The sequence below is a fragment of the Corylus avellana genome, chromosome 9 (genome assembly GCF_965113065.1).
Source record: "Corylus avellana chromosome 9, dhCorAvel1.hap1.2, whole genome shotgun sequence".
NCBI classification, from domain to species: domain Eukaryota; kingdom Viridiplantae; phylum Streptophyta; class Magnoliopsida; order Fagales; family Betulaceae; genus Corylus; species Corylus avellana.
Window position 1 is genome coordinate 128,206 of NC_142498.1, and position 17,954 is coordinate 146,159.

Sequence of the window (17,954 nt, forward strand, 5' to 3'; positions counted from 1 at the left end):
AAATTAAGGGGTAACCGGCCATCCCAGCTGGGCCTGGGGGTGGCCGGCTACCGCAGTTGGGCCTGGGGGTGGCTTCGGCCACCCCTTAATTTTTAATTTTTTTAATTTTTTAATTTTTTAATTTTTTTTTTTTTTAACTTGGGATGGGGGCATTTTTGAAAAAAAAAAAAAAAGTCAAAATGGTCGAATTGCAACAATTTGAAAATTTGGAGGGGTAAAGTGTCACTTTTTAAACATTATGATTAAAAGTACAAACGGATGGATAGTTCAAGGGGTAAAGTGTATTTTTCTTTTTTTTTAATTATGATCTAACTTTTTTGCCCTCAAATAAAAATGTACAAAAAATAATAATTTTTTTTTTTTCTTTAAAAAAAATTTAACAAATCAAGGGGTAGTCATCAAACTACCAATATCTTCGGGATAGAGCGCCCACCCCTAAGGGTGGCCAAGCATGTGTCTTGATTCGGCGTTGATGCCACGTTCTAGCGCACGTGGATGCTATGTTTGGGTAGTGAACGTGGGCTTGGTGAATCTCACGTTTGAGTAGTGAATGTGGGTTTTCTCTAATAGCCGAATGACCATTGTACTATCGGTAAAAGCCTATTATGCCCTCGGTGGACTAATCATGCATCGGGCTAGGCCGATTAAGTCTCGGCATGGGCCTGGTTTTAGTGGGCTTGTACATTGAACTGGGCCTAGGGGCCTATTGAACTTTATGTGGCCGAGCCATGACCTAACACTAATCAACCAGCCAAAACTTGGAATGAATACGTCTGCAGTACTGCACCTTGAGTTGTTCATGGAGCTGCTTTTGAATTTTAATTTGCAGGCGCAAAGCCTCTGTAACTGACATGTCTCTACTAGAAAGAGATGAGTTGAAGTAAGTATATAATCTATAGAAAGGGATAAAAAAGAATTTGACCTTGTCATGCATTCATCATTGTCATTGTTGGTTGAAGCTAGCTTCTTTTCTTCAGAGATGGACGGAATCCCTTTCATCTTAAAAGCAGCAAGTTAAGCATGTAAGAAGTAATTGTTCAATTTCACAATTATTTAAGAGGCCTTAAAGATGGAATGAATTCAAAATCAGTGTATATTTTATTCTGGTAAAGATTCTAAAATCAGCACCAGCAAAGTTTTCGTCAGCCCTAAGCTTGTAAATTAAAGATTATTATGTACGACAAAGATCAAGACAAGCATATTTTAACAGACTATTGGCATCGAATTAATGTCTGGAGAATTTAAATTAAGTGAAACAAGTGAAGGGCTAGACATGCCAACATAGATAAAATGAGAAGTGCCACTTAATTAATGTTGCAATATTTGGATGAGAATAAATAAAATAAATTTGAGGGCATTGAAGAAGAAGTCGGGGGATGGAAGTCCATGAAGGTAGATAGGAACTGAAGGATGAAGAAAAAGAAAAATGAGAATTTTATGGTCTTATTTACTAAATATTTTGCTCATTTTCCTAAATTACACTGGTAATCAATATTAATATACAACCAAAAACACGACATATGCATTCTTGGAAAATCCGCCTGTTATATATATATATATGTAGCAGATGATGAAGAACCCCGCCTAATAGAAGACATTGATTCTATTGTTCTCTTCTTTCTATCACCGCTACATCAAAATGGTGGGTTTCCAAGATAACGATGGGTCTCAGAGCTTGTTGAAGATCATGAAAAATGTAAAACTAGTACAGAACATGCATGGAAGACTGAGTAAATGTGCTTTCGGGATTTTGGATACAACAACTGTTAGACGAAGATTCATCAGACATTATTAACAAATTAAGGAGTTTCTACAAGGGAAATGGGTGCTTTTGGTTGTATATTATAAACTCGGAAGGACCCAGTAGTACTATTGAGATTTTCTCCTTTATTCATTGAAGCATTACTATTGGGATTCATTCAAACCATATTATCTATTCAGAGTAGTGAGTGGCCCGAAACATGCAATTAGCAAAGTACAACAACACAAGCAGGTGATGAAGAACCCCGCAAGCTCCGGTACGGTACTGGGGACTTGAACCAGATCCTTAAGCTGTCTTATATTCGTATCACAGATGAATGGGAGTGGTGCAATTTATCCAAACAAAGAAACACAAAAATCTTCAAATGGTAACACATTTCAGCTGAATTAATATATATCACTCAAGTAGGTTTTAATTTTGTAAATTTAAAACAAGGAAAAGAAATTGATTTTCCATACATGGTGATTGTGTAAATGTACTTATTTTCATGGAGGCTCAGAGACAAGAGAGATTATATGAATCGGTTCCTTTCATATATATATATATATATATATATTATCTAACGAGAGAGGGGTAGCACGGCACCCACAAAGTGCACCAGCCTTCGTCTTGTCTAAAATGTCTTATATTTTTTTTTGAAAATAAAATGTCTCATTATTATACTAATGATTTCTCTGCTTCTTGTGCTAATCAATTCTGACTCACGTTAGCGTGTCCAACTTGGACCCTTTTTTGTAATTGAGCACCTTTTCCTTCACACAAAGTGTCATTGTTCACTTTCAACTTCAAGCGTCCTTGTCATCATATATATATATATATATATATATATATATATATAAAAGCCGAGTTTTTGCTCAGAGAGAGCCTAAAATTGCGACACGTGTCCTGAACTCATACTTTTTAAAAGCATAACCGGTTTTAAATTTTTTAATTTTTTAAGTGTCTTCTTAACTCTTTCTATTAACCATTTAGTCTTTCTCCAATTTTTTAATATGGTTTAATAGTTTTCCGTTTAGGTTTAGACGGTTTCATTATTCCAAGAGTTTATTTCAAAACGTTTTCTTATATGAATTTCATTATTAAGTGACTATATTTAATGTAAGATAATTTTGGTTATTTAATTTTTAAACATTAAACCGGTCCTTTAAGTTAAAAACCGGTCCTCTAAGGCCATTAAATTAACTAAATTAATTCATGTTAAGAATACAATGAGTTTAATATGCCTAATACGTTGAATAGAAAGAAAGAAAAAAAAACGTCAAATTAAATCTATCATTAAATTCGCTTTGATTTCTACCTCTCTCTTTTTACATTTAAAAAGGGTGCATGCCAAAGCCTTTTAAGTACATGAGTCTGCTCTTGAAGGCAAAACATAGGGCAAAATTTATGGTGCTTCCTCCTTTAATAGTCACTAGCAACAACATTCAAGTAAATACTTTTGTTTTGTTTTGTTTTTTTTTTAACCACTTTGAATGTTTTATGGAGATTTTTTGTTTTGTTTGTTTGATCTACTCCAATTTTCAGACATGTTTTGGAAGTGCTTTTTTCTTCTTTTAAAAGCAAAAGAAACATAAATTTATTTCATTATCTTTATGTTTATTTCTCGATCTGAATCTACGTTTTGGTGAAAATATAAATTTGTTTCTCTTTTGTTTGTGAAAGGAGAGCATAAATTTATTTGATTATCTTTATGTTTGTTTTTTTGAGAAAGTTTATTTGTACGTGCCATGCTTTGCTTTATGTTTGTGTGGAGATTTGAATATATATGTTTATGCTTTGTTTGTGAAAATTATTGGTTAAGTTCTTCATTTGATTGTTTTATGGTTGAGTAGTTGTTCTTCAATCGAACATAACTCTTTTGGAACACTCAAAAGATTACTAAAGATATTTTGTTCACTTTGACCTCTATATTTTTTAGAATATTCAGTTTTATATGAATGTTATTTCTATTGAAATATAATAGGTATCACACTAATAATAATATCGAAGATTTATGCTAATTTTTTATTAACGCGTTGATAATCAAAATCAAGATTTTCTTCTTGCTATTTTTTTAAAACTTCTTTCATTTTAACATGTTTCCGATCTACGTTTGGAAGGAAATTTGAATATGTTTATGTTTTGTTTGTAAAAAATTTTTGTTGAATTGTTCATGATTTGAATGTTTTATGAGTTTTTTTTTTTTTTTTTTGGTGATTTAATCAAAATTTAAGGCAGTTTTTGGAAGTGTCTTTTTCACTATTAAGTAAAAGATTGCCAAAATTAATTTCATTGTTATGCAGAAAGAAAAACATGAACTCTTTTGAAACACCAAAAATATAATAATTAGGTATTGAACAATATGTGCAACGATTTATTTCATTGCGTTAAATGTTCAATGAATTGTTTTATTTTGTTTTCATCAAAACAATGATTTTGCTCACTTTGCTATGTATATTATTTGTAATGTTCAGAATTATATGAATTTTATTTCTATTGAAATATAATAGGCGTCATGCTAGGAATATCGAAGATTCATGCTAATTTTCTATTAATGTTTTGATAATCAAACTTTAGGTTTTCTTGCTGTTTTTTTATGTTAATATACTTATTTAATTTTAAACTACTCCTATGAATAGAAAGATTTTTACATGTTTTAATTTATATGGTTCGCGAAAATTTCGTGCTCTTAGTACTTAGAGCGTAACGCTTTTGTTTTGTTTAGAGTTTTTACGCTATAGATAAGTTTGTTGATGATGAATGTCAAAATGTTCAAAAAATAAAATACATATACTTCTAAACATTCGAAAAAAAAATACTGTTTTTTTTTTTAAATACAAAATAAAACAAAATATTTCACTCAACATTTAATGCAATCAGATAAAGCATTTCACATTAGGTTTATTGCTTAATTAATTACCACATATTTGGTGTTTCCAAAAAAAAAAAAAATGTTGCTATTTCTAGACAACAATCAAATAAAGTTTTGTTTTCTTTTAAACAATACCAGAAGATTATCACTCACAAAAAAAAAAAAAAACCATAAAATATTCAAATGAATTAAAATACAGGACACTTAATTTTATTTTAATTCATATAAATTAAAAACATGTTAAAAATTTTTTTTCCCACAGGTATAATTTAAATACAAAATAAAACCAAATATTTCTCTCAACATTTAATACAACCAAATAAATCCTCTCACATTTAGTTCAATGCATTTTTTGTACAACAATCAAATAAAATTTGGCTTTGTTTTGCTTTTAAAAGCAGAAAATTTTCCTTCAAAAAAAAAAGCAGAAAAATTACTTCCAAAATATGTTTAGTAAACCATGCAATCAAACAAAAAAAAAAAAAATCCCATAAAACATTCAAATGTAAAACAACTCAACCAAAAATTTCCGCGAACAATATAACTTAAAACATGTAAAAATCTTTGTTCTTATAAGAGTAGTTTAAAATTAAATAAGTATATTAACATAAAAAAATAGCAAGAAAACCTAAATTTTGATTATCAAAACATTAATAGAAAATTAGCATGAATCTCTGATATTGCTAGCGTGACGCCTATTATATTTCAATATAAATAAAATTCATATAATTCTGAACATTCAAAAAAATATACCGAGCAAAGTGAGCAAAATCATTGTTTTGATGAATACAAAATAAAACAATTCATTGAACAAAATAAATATGTTTTAAAACCCCTACGTTTTAATTTTCATCACTTTTTTTTTTTTTCTTCCTATCATTTATGCATCCACTAATTATTATTAGTTTTTTCCTTCCTGTCATTTTTAAAAACGATCAGTGCATCGCACGGGTTTCAAGCTCGTAAATAGTAAAGTATGTGTTGTGTTAAAAAAGAAAAACGACAACATCAAAGTCGTCGAAAATTGAAGAGAGGCAATCTGGACAGGTTGTGATGAATTAGGATTCTCTCTATTTCATTTTAACTAAATAATATCCAATTAGTTATATTAGAGGAATATTTTTATTCCCTTAAAAAGTGAAAAGACAAAAATACCCCTCCAAAAGGATTCTGTTCAAGTTGTGATAGGAATTCTTCTCAGAAATACACGAGTCATTGGCCATAACTTCTATTTTGGTTTAACAATTTAACTTAATTAACTACTTATGCAACTCTAAACCGAAGTAAGAAATTCAAAGTAATTTTATTGATCAAATTGCTAGAAATTTAAACAATAAAGAGCCATCATAAAACGCATGTCTGAACAAGTTTTAGACTGTGAATCCCGTAAAAGTTCTCTTCTATTTGTTAGAGATCGTCTTACCCCCCTATTTAGATTGATGACCGAAAGTATAAATAAATATTTAAGCCTTCAAGATCCTTTTAAATCGTTTTCTTTTTTCGGTTATTTAAGAAGAATCATGATTCTCAGGACGACAAAAAGATGCAATAATTTATTAAATGAAAAAGCTCTTTCACCACAATTAAATTACCAATTTATAATTTCACAATTTAGACATGGGTCGATCGTTCAAATGTAAAATATCATGTCTTGATCATTTGGTTCATGTATCGTAAAATAAATTGTTTCAACGCATAATGCAGAATTTGATGGCGTAAGAATAAATTTGCAATACAAAAAAATAACTACACAATGCCAAAATCAACTGTAACACGTACGGCAAACAAAAGTTTATCACCAAGTCCTAGTGATATCTTAACAGTACAAACAAAAGCATCACTGGAAAAGCAAAGCATCACTGGAAAAGCATGACAGTTGAAACTCTTACGAGTCTTATGTTCAATTACACGTATTCGAAACAGTAGCTTCCAATCGGAGATTAAAAAAAATACGACCAGAGTTTAATAACTGCAATAAAACCATGGCTTTTGTCGTAGACAAAAGCAATGTTGTCCTCTTCTATCTATCTATCTTTGAGTTCTTGTTCAAACTGAAGCAATTTTTCACGAATAGGCTGCAGAAATAGCTTCAAATCCTGGCAAACCCGTGACTTCTCTTGTTGCAAAAGATCCTTCTCTTCACTCAATCTAACTTCCATCTAAATAAAAAAAAAAAGGTGACTTTGTGCTTAGTATTCAGGTGAACAGGAATTTTATTGCTGAAGAAATACAAATCAAGGCAATTATGTCATAATTTCCCTACTAGGAGAACGATTAGACAATAGTGAGAACCGATGTCACAAAAAAGTTGAGTTGTTCATTGGTAAATAAGACTTCATTTCAGCTGTAGTTGGATAGTTCATGCCTAGTAAAAAAACAGAACCGCATCCTAATAGAGTATATGAAAAACCAGCTATAACCGCTTGTCAGGTTCTAAGTGCATGGTGATGAATGTTTAAACTATTTGCAAATTATGTTAAGACAACAAGCTTTAGGAGTTGATGCATAATCAGCAACAGCTACAACATGAAAAAAATTGAGAATGTAAGTTTCTAATTTTTTTTTGATAAGTAATAAGAAAGTTTTATTAAAAAGCATAAGGCACCCAAAAAGTACATTGGATATATACAAGAGGAACACCTAACTAGAAAAAGAGAAGCCAGTAAGAAAATCCACATAGCTAAGTGACATAGGGGAAAGGTACGCCACAATCCACAAATACAAGGAATGCAACAAAGAGGCTAAAATTTCTAATTTAATTCAACTCTAACTTAAAAATCATAAACATGGACAACTACTATTTTAGTTGAGCAAAACTTAACCTTAAGTTATGATGGGTGGCCCAAGTCAATTATTGTTTTTCTTCCTGTGATCATTATTTATAAAAACAACTTCCTATAACACAAGAAAATTAGGTGCTCACTTGATGCAGGAGACCTGAATAATCTTCGACTGGTCTTATGTTCAATTGTGCTTTTGTGCATTTTCAGGCACTGTACTTTAAATCTGCCTACTTAACCCAGAATTCGATATTTGAAAATGGTAAGGAACCATCATAACATAATATAAAAAGAACATTGAGAGGCAGCATAACATAACATCACCCAATTGCATTTAGGTTCAACTGTCCTTCAGTATTGGGCACCCATTCATCACATTACAAATGTTAACGGTCCAGTAAACAAATGTATAGATCATCAGAGAACAATCCCTTATCAGTCGCTTGCCATTTTCCCTATTAGACTTCTCTGTACATTCAAATGGAAACATAAAATGTACCTGCAAGTCATCCAGCTCACCAAAAGAGAACTCCGGTATATCTATATGGCCCTTGACCATCTTCTTCTCCTCTTTGATTGTCCACTCCCCTGATTTTGTTTACATACTAGTTCAGTGCACACAGATTAAATGGAGAAAGAAGAAACAATTTAAGACTCTGGCTGGCAACTTACCTTTGACTTTCAATGTTAACTCATAGGTGTAGCCAACTCGTTTCTTGCTTCGTACAGTCACCAAGAATGCCTGCTCAATTAGGCAACAGCAATCCAGGAGGAATCAAAATGAGCATCATCATATAACCATAATATTCGGTGAGTTAAGTGGCCTTTTTTTTTCCCCCTCTAATTCTTTTTTTTTGATGAATAAGGAATTTCATTCAAAAACAAACAATCCAAACTACAAAGATATTCCAATTACAAGCCTTCTCAAAAGGCCAAAAACTTAGCCACGCAGGGCTTCAAGCATCTCCAAGCAAGCCAAATGCATACAACATACAATTTGGCAAGCCAGCACTACCAAAAGAAGTCCAAAACAGGACTGTTCTACAAAGAAACAACAAACAAAACCAAACCTGCAGAAAAACAACCACGCAGGGTCTAAAACCAAATAACAAACCAAACCCTCTGCAGAAACAGAGAACAGAGAGCACTACTCAACACCATTAGCAACACTAAAAAAAACCTCTCCAAAAAGGAGAACAGCCTTCAAGAAAAAGAGCAAGGTGGAAATAGAACAACAAGCCTGCACAGAAACTATAACAGCAAGTCAGCAGGCAGATTCCACAAAGAAGCTAAAACCAAATTCTCTCTAGTCCTTGGGAACTTTCCCTTCCCAGCAAGTCTTGACCTCACCTCCCAAATTATCTTCTTCAAAAGCTGATCCTCAGTACTAGGCTGACCAGAATGCTTTCCCCCTCTAATTCTCTTAATGAATCAAGTGTTGTGGTCTAAGACAACTATATAGAACCATGAAATCATCTGGTTGGCGATATAGAGGGATCATTTTCAAAGTATGATACTCAAAAAGCAGGATGATTGAGAAGCTTCCTTGCATTTCAGAATAACATCATTCCCTACCTTCAACAACTACGCGAAAACCAGGGAATTAAAATGAACTCCAAGCTTTCAGCTAACATTTTCTATTGTCCAAAGACTTTGTGCATATTTGACAAACGAAAAAAAAAAAAACCCCACAGTATGATGCAATCAGTCCTCACTATAACAAAATTAAACTCAAACTCAAACATGGAGATCATCGAGGCCTAAAAGTTCGTGACTGAAGTTATCCTATCATTGCATTGAGATAAAAGAATGTTGGATGAGAAACTCACATCTCCTACACATTTCGACACATCTGATATCTGTGCTTTGCCACCAGGGAACTCCAAGGACCCCGCCGATACAAGTAACTCCTGCAGTAACGAAATATTGGAAACACCATGGTAAAAATACTAATAGACAAAGCACAATGGCGAGGAGAAGGGGCCACCAATAAGCGTTCCAGCAAAAGTGAGAAAAATGGTAACCTTGATTCTATCAGCTGCCCACTTATTAAGGTTTTTCTCCTCCCAAGTTCCAGCCTGTGTATAATCAATTAACAAGAATCATGATCACATATATTTTATACAAATACAAAAGTAAAATTGGAAACCTTTGGAAAAGGGGTTATGAATCTGAGAGAGAAGAGAAGGGGTACCGAATTCCAAACGGAGCCGAGGGTGGCGGGCTGAGAGTTGAGAATATCGTCGGGGGTGAGCTTGCGAGGAACCGGGAGCGGTGCCGCATCCTCCCTAACGTCCCTCACCCAATAAGTGTAGGACGCTCCTCCTTCTGGTTTATCCGACACTGCTCCGCCTCCTCCTCCACCCTCCATAGGACTGCTCTGCTCTGCGGATCTCACTCTTACGCCTTTCCTCTTCAAACATCCAATTCAATGCACCACTCTTCTATGTGCACATGACTGAACTGACTAGTCAAAATTGACGGATGATGGATCCTGCTCTCTATATGCTTGTTTGGTCTCCAGAAGCTTCGACTGGATTGGAACACACTCTCGGCCCATGTTCCAGGGACCACGTTCTGGGCCATGTATTATTTTATGTCAATGCCACCCCCCTTTTTTTTTTTAAATTAATGTTAGGCTTAAAAATAAATTTTACAGAAATTTTTTTTCCAAACTCTGGTTTTTCTTATTACTACTGGCCTATTACAGTAATCATTCCCAAAGAATGCTACCCGTTCAGAATGAATTTGCAATTATGGATTTGACCCCGTTAATAAACTACAATTTTCTTATTACTACTGCAGTTCTAGTTTTTTTTTTTTTTTTTTTAATGGAAAACTTAAAATTAAATATAACCCCGTTAATAAACTACAGTTTACTTCTTGTAGTTTTTTTTTTTTTTTTTAGGGCAAGTTGGAATGCATATGAACGTGATCACTCTTTTTAAGGAAGAGTGAAAGGATAATTACACATACTTAATTATCGATAGCATTTAAGAGCATTCCCAATGGAAGAGCCATATTTTTATGTAAAATGGCTCTTCAAAACTCACTTTTATCTAGTTTAGCTAAGCTATTTTTAAGTGTCTACACATCCGATTAGCTATATTTCTAAAAAATAGGTGGGAAAAGATTTAGGAAAAAGATAAAGCAGGAGAGAGAAACACTAAAAAATAAAATGGCTCCCTTAAAAAGTGCTGCTACATTTAACTTTTTTTTTAGCTCTTCTAATCAAATATCTATTTTACATATATTTTTGGCTCATCCAATGTGGGAGGTTTTTTGAGCATTTGAAGAGTTATTCTAAATAAAAGTAACATTTGGCTCTTCCATTGGGAATGCTCTAAGTTACTTCTACTACAAGTAGGCCTAGGCGTCGGTCGGTAATATTAGCATCGGTAAGAAAATTTTTGTTTCGCCAAAATGTCAGTAAAGTCAAAAATTTCACCTGACTTATTCTGCCAAATTTTTTTCCCGACACCAAATGGTGGTCGGTAAAGTCGATTCGGTTAAAGAATTTTATTTCGCCTACCCAACCGTATCTGTCCCAAAAAAAAAAAAAAACAAAATTTGTTCAGCCTACCACCCATTAATAAGGCGGTGTTGGTAGAAGTCGGTCAGCTATCGGTGGTAGTCGGTCGAAAGTTGGTAGGCGGTAAATTTGCCTAGGCCTAACTGCAAGAATGGTACTTCAATTGCAATAAATTTCGATCAAATCCCTTATCATTCCCATCAAAACAAACAGTCCCAATTACCTTGGTTTCTCCAGCTTTGATTCATTAGTTATTTTAGTTTCTATATAAAATGCACCTCTGCACAATATAAATCATGATCATTCCATTTTGTCTCACACAAAGAAGCAAATGTGAATCAGATGGCGCAAGCCAAAGGAACCAAATTCTACGGGAGATCATGTAATAACAAGCAAAATCTCAGCTTTCCATCGTCAAACTATGAGACGGATGGATTCTCGTACTCAAGGAAGGACTGCTAAAAGTATAGGCACCGTAGCTATACTAACTTCCAAACTGAAAAACATGCTTTCAAATCAACTATCAATGAGAAACGGGTTAGCATAATTCAAGACTTCCAAAAACCTGCATTCAAAATTTTGCATTATATTCCTAATTTCCCTCTGACCAACCATCATTCGAATACAGTTTTCGCTTTTCTTATGAATAAGTACACATGCACCAGTGGATCTTGAAATATGGCTCATTCCCATCATTTGAATACACAGTTTTGCTGCCTCAAACTGTGAACCTTTATAATAGGGAGGAAAAAGAAAAGTTTCTGATTTTAGCAGGGGAAAAAATTGCAAAACCCTTCCCCTCAAGGACCAATCAAGAAAGCCTCAACTGATCAACACCAGAGGCATCATGTTGAACGCTAGCCCAATGCTCTGCAACCATGACCTCTCCTTGAAGTCTTAATTAATTTTAGGTTTCGGTCGTCTTGGCCTCAACACGATATAGAGGACAACTAAAACAGCCAAGAAAGCAGGAAATGTTGTCATATCAAATACTACATGTACTTTTCTTTCTCTTGTGCAGTGAATTGGGTGGAGAAGGACTATAGTTGCATTCACTTGATCAGCGAACCTGTGAGAGAGATGAGATTCACAAATAAGCCAACTTTACATAAAAACACAAAAGTCAAATGAGGTGCCAAAAAGATAGGGACATAGGCACTGATTTCTAATTCAATGACAAACGATGCTTGGAACATATCAGCACAAAAACCAAAATAGGTCTACTGCCCTTGTTATGTAGCCAAATATGACAGATCTCTGCCCATCTGAGTAAAGAGAAACCAAATCCCGACTCTTAGGGCTCCATTTGGATTCAGAATGAACAAAAGGAAGGAGAGAGAAAAAAAAATCTTCATAAACGGCTTCTTAGGTCATTTTCATCAATTTGCTAATTCTCCTTCCCACTGTTCTCTCTGATATACAAACTTGCCCCCAAGAGCTTTGAACATCTATCAAAAACAGGAATAAAGCCCATTTACACAAGATGCTTACAAGCATGAACCTTGTAAGAGCAAGGAAGCATCAAGGCATATATTCTATAACCTAAAGCAGTTGAGAAGAAAAAAAAAAAAAAAACTAATAAAACAGAATATCGATTCCTACCTGAACTTATGGAGCTTGCAGCAGCAGTTAACATAAAAGAACAAGAAAAATACAGTTTGCCTATGTATGATTTGTGTCAAGTTCAAATAATCAACCGGGTTTAAATAATTACACTTTACCCATCCAAAGTCTAATTGCATCTGTTGGTTTATAACTTGTAATGAGCTTCTATTGTATTTTTAGACTTTCTTTACGAGGCATGTGATTTACGCATGAGAATTTTAATGATCAGGGCTGAAACAATATTAAAAGATATAACCTTATATGAGTAAAAAGCAATTTTTTAAACTAGATATTGACAAATCAAACTTGACCTAAATCACATGCGGGTAAAGTACAATTACCCCTAAAAGGTAAAAAAAAAAAAAAAAAAAAAAAAAAAAAAAAAAAAAAAAAAACCCCTCCCCTGAAAATAGTGTATACACACAGACTCATTCTTTGTTCAAATTTTGCATTTAAGGAAATCATCCGTCGCCAGCCTATTGAAAGATTTAAGAAAACCAATTATTTCTATAATAATATTCACTTGCATTTATTGATGATTGATAGTTTTCTGCTGTTAGAAATTTTTGATTCTAATAAAAATAAAAGGGTAAATTGCATTTTCACACCCCAAGTATAGGGTCAAATGCAGTATCTTCCTATCATTAAAATTTATCACTTTTCACATACTTGGATTTAAATTTATGCATTTATCACATAATCACATAATCACATGATCACGTATTTATTTTTCTTTTATTTTATGATCACATCATAACCATGAAGAAATTAATGCTAAAGAAAACGAATATTGGAAAATTTTTAACAGTGACCAAATATTGCTTCTTCTTTTTTTCTTTTTCTTTTTTTTTTTTCATTTTTCACTTTTTTTTTTTTTTGATAATTACAAATGATCCTAGAGTTTAGGCTGGAAAAGCACAATTTACCCTAAATTAAAATTTCAAAAAGCATAACTTAAGATTTTCAAAATCTGTACGCTGAATGATTATGTATAAGATATATGACTTATTATTTTTGTTGTTTTTCATTTAGCCTCTGCAGTCCATTAATTTTTTAATTTTTTTTTATAGAGCATGTATGGAGACATAAATAAACATGCAATATAAACTACCAAGAGTCATGCATATAATGTTTGACATTCCAAAACTTGCTATTGACTACGTTCTAGGCATGGCAAGAGTGTTTAAATACATGAAATTTAGACTACATCCAGTTTTGATTTGTATAAAGAGATTTTCATTACACCCACTACATATAACTAATGGTGACAGTAAAAAAAATGTTCAAGGCCTACCCTTTGGATGCTTCCTCTAGAGTATATAGCAGTCTTAGGGCATCCACATAGCGCAACTCTCCAGTAATAGATGAAATCTGAAAACACAAATTTTTACTATCCAATTGTAAAATTAAACACTTTCCACAAATACAAAATAACTATTCCAGAATTGAACAAAAAAAAAAAAAAGGAGAGAGAAGATAATGAATATTATTACTCACCCTTCTCCACAGACCGACAACATAATTATATTTGTTCACTAGCTCACGCTCCTGCGACTGAAAGAGTTTAAAGGTTTTTTCAGCTGGTTTTTGTTAAGTTTTCCATTTAATAGAAACTTCATTTCCAATGGCAATAACATTGCAAGACAAAATAGAACCTTAGAAGCAAATTTGATTAGAAGGTAGAAGAAATTTCTTTTTGATAAGTAATTGGCTCAAAGGGAGGAGGAAGGAGAAATTCGAATTAGTGACTTTCACTTAATGAGGTGTGATTCTTGATTCCTAGCCGACTGAGCTACCCCTTAGGATTAGAAGGTAGAAGAAAAATAATGTTACGAGTAGTAGCATTTGCCAACTTTACAACTTTTTAATACATTCTTATACACTAAAATAAGTGGTAACGATTTTTGGCTGAACAGTGAGGCCATAATTTTTACCTGCCAAAAAATAAAGAGGCCATTAAATTCAGGCGCGCACTTTAGTACTAAATATCTACGTTGCTGCCTGACCAGATCTAACAACACCGTTCACCTCTGACAAGGACATCACTCATGGCTTTGTACATTTCGCAAAGGCTGCCCTTCTTTCTCACCATTATATTGGGTATTGTAAAATTAAAAAATGACTTAAATTATTCTGTTGTTACAATACTAAGGGGAAGGATACTTGTATGCTCCATGACAAGAAGATGAATGGCTGAATTGACAAGTTGAACGGACTCTTCAAGTGTTGTAATGATATAGCTCCGTGCAATTGTATCAGACTGAAACTGAGATATGTGCCAGCCTTGAGAAGTAATGGAAAAAGGGTTGCTTCCTACTGACCATATCCAATCCTGTCAAGTTGCACAATTTGCATTCATTTATTTCGAAGACAAATGGTAGTTCCACTAATACATGACAGGAATGCTAACTAAATAGAACTTTTCCAAAAATCTCAAAGCACAAACAAGCATGCATATGTACAACCACACAAACAAAGACACTAGCACCTGTGTGTAAAGAGATACACAGAGCAGTAAATCAAAAGATTAAAATGGCAAGTATATGACAATGCTACACATCTAGACTGAACATGGAAGAATTTGGCAAGGCAAAGTTATTAGTAATCCATCACTAGTCCTAACAAGAAAGCTGTAGAAAAGAATGTATAACATTTAATTTTTTAAGCTGCATCTTTCATTTGAGTTTTGCATTAATTTTTTTTTTTTTTTTTTTTATATTAAGCCAGAAAATCTAAAATCAATCTTTGAATAATTTACCAGAGGAACAAAAATCCTTGGGTATGAAATAACTGAAGCTGCATATGGCTAAATGCAGTACATGCAGGACTTTTTTTGATAAGTCAATTCAATTCCATTAAAAGCATATAGGGGCTCAACCCTGGTACTTAGCAACTTAAGGAAATATACAAGATAAACCCCTAATATAGAGAAAAAGAGGAACAAAAATCTAAAAACTTGAAAAAATTAGAATCAAGCAGGTTATTGACGTTGTTGTCCATGTGTAGAGAGGTTGTGGATTAGGATCTACAATAATTAACTACCAGCAATTTAGGCAGCACATGTGAGTCTACATGGAATCCACCTACACAAATAAGTGGCCAAGCAACTCAGCATTTATCTGGTCCAGTGGGTCTCATATGGACTCTCCTCTCACAATTGCTGGTAGTTAATTGTTGTAGATCCTAACCCACAATCTCTCTTCACATGCGCAATTAACTACCAGCAATTTAGGCAACACATGTGAGTCTACATGGAACCCAACTACACAAGTAAGTGGCCGGGCAGCTGAACATTTATTTGGCCAAGTGTGTCTCATATAGGTTTGTGTACATGGGCAAGGGGATCTCCTTGCCTGACCCCACAAGAGCTTCCAAAGAAACAGGAAGGAGAGCTGTTAATCAAAACAGAAAAACGCAGCAACAAGATACAATGTGCTATTCAAGAGCACCATTTCTCCCCAAAACCACATCTTTTTAGTAAATACAGCAAGAACTTCCAATTGATGTGCTCATAGGCTTTCTCCATATCCAACTTGCAAAGCACCCCTGGTTCGCCATATTTCATACGACTGTCCAGACATTCATTAGCTATAAGAACCAAATCCAGGATTTGCCTACCTTTAACAAAAGCATTTTGAGGTTTGGGAATGATCTTCTGCACAATCCTCCTCATCCTATTGGCAAGAACTTTAGCAATGATCTTATAAACCCCACTCACAAGACTAATAGGGCAAAAGTTCTTGAGATCCGAAGCCCCAGACTTCTTCAGAATAAGGGCAATCCACTTACGCAAATAAGTGGCCAGGCAACTCAACATTTATTTGGTCCAATGGGTCTCATATGGACTCTCCTCTCACAATTGCTAGTAGTTAATTGTTGTAGATCCTGACCCACAATCTCTCTTCACATGTGCAATTAACTACCAGCAATTTAGGCAACACATGTGAGTCTACATGGAACCCACCTACACAAGTAAGTGGCCGGGCAGCTCAACATTTATTTGGCCAAGTGTGTCCCATATAGGTTTGTGTACATGGGCAAGGGGATCTCCTTGCCTGACCCCACAAGAGCTACCAAAGAAACCGGAAGGAGAGCCATTAATCAAAACAGAAAAACTCACCAACAAGATACAATGTGCTATTCAAGAGCACCATTTCTCCCCAAAACCACATCTTTTTAGTAAATACAGCAAGAACTTCCAATTGATGTGCTCATAGGCTTTCTCCATATCCAACTTGCAAAGCACCCCTGGTTCGCCATATTTCATACGACTGTCCAGACATTCATTAGCTATAAGAACCGAATCTAGGATTTGCCTACCTTTAACAAAAGCATTTTGAGTTTTGGGAATGATCTTCTGCACAATCCTCCTCATCCTATTGGCAAGAACTTTAGCAATGATCTTATAAACCCCACTCACAAGACTAATAGGGCAAAAGTTCTTGAGATCCGAAGCCCCAGACTTCTTCAGAATAAGGGCATGTTCCTTTTTCTTAAGTTATCCAAAGTAAAGATTTTCCCCAAAGCCACCGTCTACACAGAGAACGTCACTCTTGAAGGGGCCTTAACTTTCCAAATACTCTTCCACAGAAAAGGAGAACTTACAGCAATGAATAACATACAATAGTAGGACTTTACTTCAAAAAATTTCCTTTTGGAAGGTATCCAGCAAATTCTATCCACACCTCCTTGCCTTACGCTTTGAGAATACAAACACTCAAAGAAATAAGAGACCACTTCCACCTCTCAATCAAGCCCATGTCATGTAAAGAAAATATTCTAATGAATATTTCCATTTCGGAACTGCAAATGATCTGCCACCCAATCAGCTTTGCAGCGTGCAATACTAAATAATTCCGGAATTCCGAATAAGCAATCTTCAATGCCTGTTTCCCGCATCATAAATCATGCCAAAACTACACCTTGAATCCATCTCCCATCTCAAACCTAACAGATTTAGAAAAAACTTATCACCCCCTCCTTATACATTTCCACATTCCCACTTTTAAGGCCCTGCAACCTCCTTAGAACACCAGCCTCCCCTCAAACTACAGTAGTTAGTATCCACCATCGATCTCCTCAAAGCCTCCCTCTCTGTAGCATACCACCACAATGCCTTACCTAACAAATCTCAATTAAACTGAATCATATTTTTTACCCCCCATCCTCCTGACTTTACTAGAGTACAAATTTTCGACCACTTCACTAAATGGAAATTAAACTCAACGCCAAGTCTGCCCATAGAAAGTCCCTATGAAGTTTTTCAATTATATTAATTATATTAGTCATACCTACCGGAATAGGGAAGAGAGACAAATGTATGTCAATAAATTAGAAAGAGTGTTTTTTATCAAAGCCATCCTTCCTCCCTTGGATAGATAAAGCCCCTTCCATCCCACCAACCAATGTTCTATTTTCTCAATA

At 34.2% G+C, this 17,954-nt stretch overlaps 2 protein-coding genes across 3 annotated transcripts in view; both read right to left on the reverse strand.

The window, feature by feature from the left end:
• Positions 1-6,356: 6,356 nt before the first annotated feature.
• Positions 6,357-9,907, reverse strand: LOC132190271 (chaperone binding / ATPase activator). Its single transcript, XM_059605209.2, has 6 exons — positions 9,588-9,907; positions 9,418-9,471; positions 9,223-9,303; positions 8,066-8,135; positions 7,893-7,981; positions 6,357-6,772 (listed from the first exon to the last, which is right to left on the reverse strand). Exons 1-6 carry the CDS (start codon positions 9,762-9,764, stop codon positions 6,638-6,640), a joined length of 606 nt encoding a protein of 201 aa, XP_059461192.1. The 5' UTR covers positions 9,765-9,907; the 3' UTR covers positions 6,357-6,637.
• Positions 9,908-11,443: 1,536 nt separating this feature from the next.
• Positions 11,444-17,954, reverse strand: part of LOC132189348 (uncharacterized) — a 30,672-nt gene continuing 24,161 nt past the window's right edge. For both annotated transcript variants that reach the window (XM_059604055.2, XM_088510401.1), the window contains 4 exons: positions 14,694-14,862; positions 14,028-14,110; positions 13,825-13,901; positions 11,444-11,994 (listed from right to left, as the gene is read on the reverse strand). In XM_059604055.2, the coding sequence (XP_059460038.2) occupies positions 11,823-11,994; positions 13,825-13,901; positions 14,028-14,110; positions 14,694-14,862 (501 nt within the window). In that variant the 3' untranslated portion in view covers positions 11,444-11,822. The remainder of the gene's footprint in view (positions 11,995-13,824; positions 13,902-14,027; positions 14,111-14,693; positions 14,863-17,954) is intronic.